Below are 4,486 nucleotides of genomic sequence, written 5' to 3'. Positions count from 1 at the left end.
TTCAAGGAGCATTGCACTAGCAAACACAACTACTGTAAAACCCAAAAATGCAGCTGGAGTACTTTGAGAAATCCTACAGAGAGCTGGCACTCCACAAGCTTTGCCATGACAGTATCCCTCACCCTGCAGCTTGCTAGGACAGTGGCTGGTGTCTGGGTTGCAATAGGAAAGGTGGAGCCCTCATCTGTGTCAAATATCACAGATTTGGCCCCACAGCCTGTGAAAGTGGCAAGGAGCAGATGCAGTCTGCAGGTAGACAAGGATCCAGAGAAAGCATTATCACACTGCCAAGGCTAGAATTGCATAACTCATAACTTCTTAACAACTTCATATATTCACTGAAAATTAATACACCACAATTTCTATATATTGACGTTAAAAAAAATCTCTTAAAATCACTTAAAAATATTAACATCATATTAGCACATATGTATACAGAATCTGCTCTGCTAAAGTAAAGCTAGTCCAAGACAGAAGAAAAATAGAAAACAAAAATTTTTACATTAACAATTTAATTACATTAATCTCTATTAGCAGGCACTAATCTCACTGCAGATTTTCTAAGGCACAGAATCTTTATCTGAAAATATACAGCAACCTTTTCTCCAATCCAGTGCAAGCTGGTACCTGCTGGTACCTTGTCATATACAGACCCAAAACCCCATTCAGCAGCATACCACAAATGAAACATACACTGGCTAGCACTTTGAGAAGAATACCAACTGTTTGTACTGAAATAAATACAATTTGGCAGCAAAGACTCTATCACAGCTTTGTCATAATTTTTGTCCACATAAATATCTTGATTCTATTTTTTGTTTCTGGAAGAACACATTACATGCTTCAATTCTCCCTCCATCAGTTAGTCTCATGTTTCACTGATGAACATACCATAACATTAAAATAACTACAAAATATTAAATTCAGTTTTAGGTCCATTTTTTTTTCAATGTGTAGTTGTGTATTTATTTGAACAAAAAAGCCCTGAGGAATCTGTTAAGTCACATATCAGTGAATGGCATATAATACACAATTCATTGCTCCTATTCACCAAGCATGCAATGCAATATTTATACCACAGATGTTTTCAAATGTAGTTTTATTCCAGTGACTATTTGCAGTCTATACATATATTTAAAAACAACATTATGTGAACATATCACGGACCAGTACCTAAAAAATCTTTAGTATATACTCCTTTATAAAAGGTTTTGACACAATGGAAAAGTCAGTCCAGAAGAACGCACGTTACCAGGTTTCTTGATAAACAAAATATTGTGAAGCCCTGTAACCTGCATGAGCACAAGTATCCATGGCAATGAATCTTTCATCTAAATCCTTGTTTCAAATAAACAGGTTTAAATTTTGTTCAGTAAACAAGTTCTACCACAACACTGTCCATTTAATTTTGTGCTTTCCAAAAGGCAAGCACACTACAGAAATAAAATTCCCTACCCGAGAGAGAAATGCAGTAAACAGTATTTGTTTCCCATCTCAGCAGAGGAATCCAAGTTCCTTGAAATTCTCATTATGTCTAAATCCAAAACAAATCCTGCTTATACCTTCTTCTTCTTCTTCTTTGCCTGTTCTCCAGACTCTACTTTACGTTTCTTAGCAGAAGCTGGTTCCTCGTCTTTTTCACCATCTTTAAATAAAAGAAAGAGTTAATCAAGATCAGCAAAGCCAGTTTTTTGTCTTAAACACCACCCTGTCTTAGAATAACTGACTTAACCACATCTGAGACGGCTTGAAAAAAGACACTGTAGCATTAACTGACAACATCCTCATTTTTTGAATGCACACAATATGTGGGCAGAACAGGAATGGTTACTTCTTACCACTGCCACAAACCACTGCAGGTAACTGAAAAGAGGCTTTATGATACTGTACAGTACCTGTTCTAAAAAAATTATTATTTGACTAGCTAACAGAAAAAGCTAGAAAATTACATTTTTGAAGCAGGAAATAATGTCAAAATCAACATTTTACCTTCTTCCTTTGGATGAAGGCTGACTAAGAGAAATGCATGGACAGGGAAAACATAGAACACACGGAGAAAAACAAAAACTGCTACTGGGAAAGAACACCCAGAACCAAAGATCAGGCAAGACAGCAAAAAAATCCTTCTTTTGGAAAAGCTTTGTTCACAACTTTACCAATGAATTAAAGCATTGTGTTCTGAAAGCTCAGAATTTCTTCTTCTGGTTCTGTTCTCTTGGTTATTGCTATTCTCTTTCTCCAGCAATTAAAAACAAAAAAATCCACCCACCTATCAAACATTTCTTTATTACCTAAACTACCATTACAGCTTTTACCATCACAGAAAGTGAACAGGATAGCAAATATTTTCTTCAGTAATCTGTCCCACGGACCTTCCATTTGATTCCTCTTTTGGACCCCAAGTTTTGCAAACATTATAGAAATAATCTGACCTACATCTACAACTAAGGCCAACACCTTAGTGTAAAGCACCTGAAGCTTTTACACCACCTTCTGCTTTAGCAGCACCATGAGTGAACCTGTTGGTTTCACAGAACTACAGCGCCACAGACTCTAACGCTTCCCTGCTACTGACAGAGGGGGAGAGGAGCAGAGGGGCTGCTCGAGGGTCTGTGTTGGATCCAGCAAAGCCAAAGCACCGGCCCTGCAGTGCCCCAGCCCTGCGGCCAGGCTCTCTGCCGTGGGCAGCGGCGGAGCAGGAGAGGCCGGCAGAGCTCCCTCGGGACCCGGGGCAGCCTCCCGCCCGCCCGGCCGGGCTCCGGCAGCGCCCGAGCCTCCCTCCGTGTGAGGCACAGCCGCCTCAGCCGGGGCTCACCCGACTCCAGGGGCTCCTGCTCCTCGTCCGGCAGGAACTTGGCTTTGCCGGCCTGGCGGGGCGCGTCGTCGCCATTGTCCTCGTAGATGTTGGACCACTTGATGGCCATGTCGAGGGTGGGGGCCGGCGGCGGCGGCTTCTCGGGCGGGCTGTAGGTCTCAGGCGGGGGCACGGCGTTGCTCCTCCACACCTTGAACTCCCTGGGGGGCTGCGGGAGAGAGCAGAGCGCCCGTCACGGCGGCCCGGGGGGCCCGTGGCGGCCCCGGCGCCGCCTGAGTTCACCCCGCGCCCCCCGCACCTCCTCGGGCGCCCGCAGCACGCGGCTCTCCCAGTCGATCTCCTTGTTGAGCGGGTTGTAGAGGAAGGCGGGCGGCTGCGACACGCGACGGAAGAGCTCGTCGGGCGGCGGCAGCCGCGGCCGCCCCGGGGTGCCCCCCGAGGCCGCGGCGGCTCCCGCCGGGCGCTCGTCGGGCTGCGGCTCTTCGGGCTCCGAGTCGGAGCTGGAGCTGCCGTAGGCCGCGAAATAGCCCAGCGGGTCCTCCCCCTCCGCCGCCATGGCGGGGCCGCGCCTCGCACCGCCCGCGGAAACCGCGCCCGCGCCGAGGGTTCCGGCCCGCGGCTGCCAGAGCCCGGCCCGGGGCTGCGCGGGGCTAGCGGAGCGGAGCGGGAAACGGGGCCTGAGGGCTCCGCCGTACCGGGGGCTTCCCTTCCAGTGACCAGAGAGCGAAAATCTGACACGAAACCGAGCCAACCTTCATTTCTCCCTTTCTACACCTGCAGGCTAAGCGGAGGGAAAACACGTTTTCCTTAATGTCCGACCACCGGCTAACCCAGGGCAGGCACAGCGCTGATCAGCGCAGCTCCAGGAGGTATCTTTACCAAAAGAGATTTTTCAAAATTGTTGGACCAAGTTTGTACTAGACCTCCCTTGTGATTGACTCATGCACACATTACTGCATCGGCTAAAACACTGGTGCTGCTCTAAGGGGATGGAGGGCAGGGCAGGTTCAGAAAAGCTTTTTCACCTAGAGCGTGTTTGGGACAGGCTCCCCAGGGCAGCGGTCACAGCACAGCCTGACGGAGCTCAGGAAGGGCTTGGACAACACTCTCAGGCGCAGGGTGCCACTCACCCTTGGGGATGTCCTGTGCAGGGCTGGGAATTGGACTCCGGGATCTTCATGAGTCCCTTCCAACTCAGCATATTTTATGATTCTATGTTCAGATTACTTCTACTACCAGAAGCAGGATAAGATCTGAGGAAGGGGTTTTGGTTATACTAAGGTCACTTCCTTAACTGTAAAGATGCTAAGCCATATCCAGCCGATCTCTCATAATCAATACCATGTCATTATTTTGAAGTAAGACCTATACACAAAGTATAATGAAAACAGTCGCTGAAGTGAGACACCACAGTGCCTGCAGCATTTGCAAATCCTTTTTCAAGTCATGCTTCTCAGCACTCAAAGTTTTTGTTTCTCCCCTGCTATTAATAAAAAACTTAATTTAAGAATGAAATCGGTATGCGTGGTTGGAAGCAACTCTTCTCACATCCGTAGGAAGTTGAGCAATAGAGTCATTTGAAAAAAAGCAAGAATCAGGTTAGTAATAGTAGTCATGAACTGCAGAAACTACTTAAGCAGCAGAGCTGTTCATTTCACATGCATGTTTCCC

At 46.8% G+C, this 4,486-nt stretch overlaps 1 protein-coding gene across 1 annotated transcript; it reads right to left on the bottom strand.

Annotated features, from left to right (window-relative positions):
- Nucleotides 1-299: 299 nt before the first annotated feature.
- On the bottom strand, nucleotides 300-3,371 carry C7H1orf52 (chromosome 7 C1orf52 homolog). The gene is made up of 3 exons (XM_058808780.1): nucleotides 3,114-3,371; nucleotides 2,816-3,023; nucleotides 300-1,645 (listed from the first exon to the last, which is right to left on the bottom strand). Exons 1-3 carry the CDS (start codon nucleotides 3,369-3,371, stop codon nucleotides 1,557-1,559), a joined length of 555 nt encoding a protein of 184 aa, XP_058664763.1. The 3' UTR covers nucleotides 300-1,556.
- Nucleotides 3,372-4,486: the final 1,115 nt, after the last annotated feature.

The sequence above is a fragment of the Ammospiza caudacuta genome, chromosome 7, assembly GCF_027887145.1.
Source record: "Ammospiza caudacuta isolate bAmmCau1 chromosome 7, bAmmCau1.pri, whole genome shotgun sequence".
Taxonomy (NCBI): domain Eukaryota; kingdom Metazoa; phylum Chordata; class Aves; order Passeriformes; family Passerellidae; genus Ammospiza; species Ammospiza caudacuta.
The sequence above is the reverse complement of the archived record's forward strand: the minus strand, read 5'-3'. Positions and strand labels throughout refer to the sequence as shown.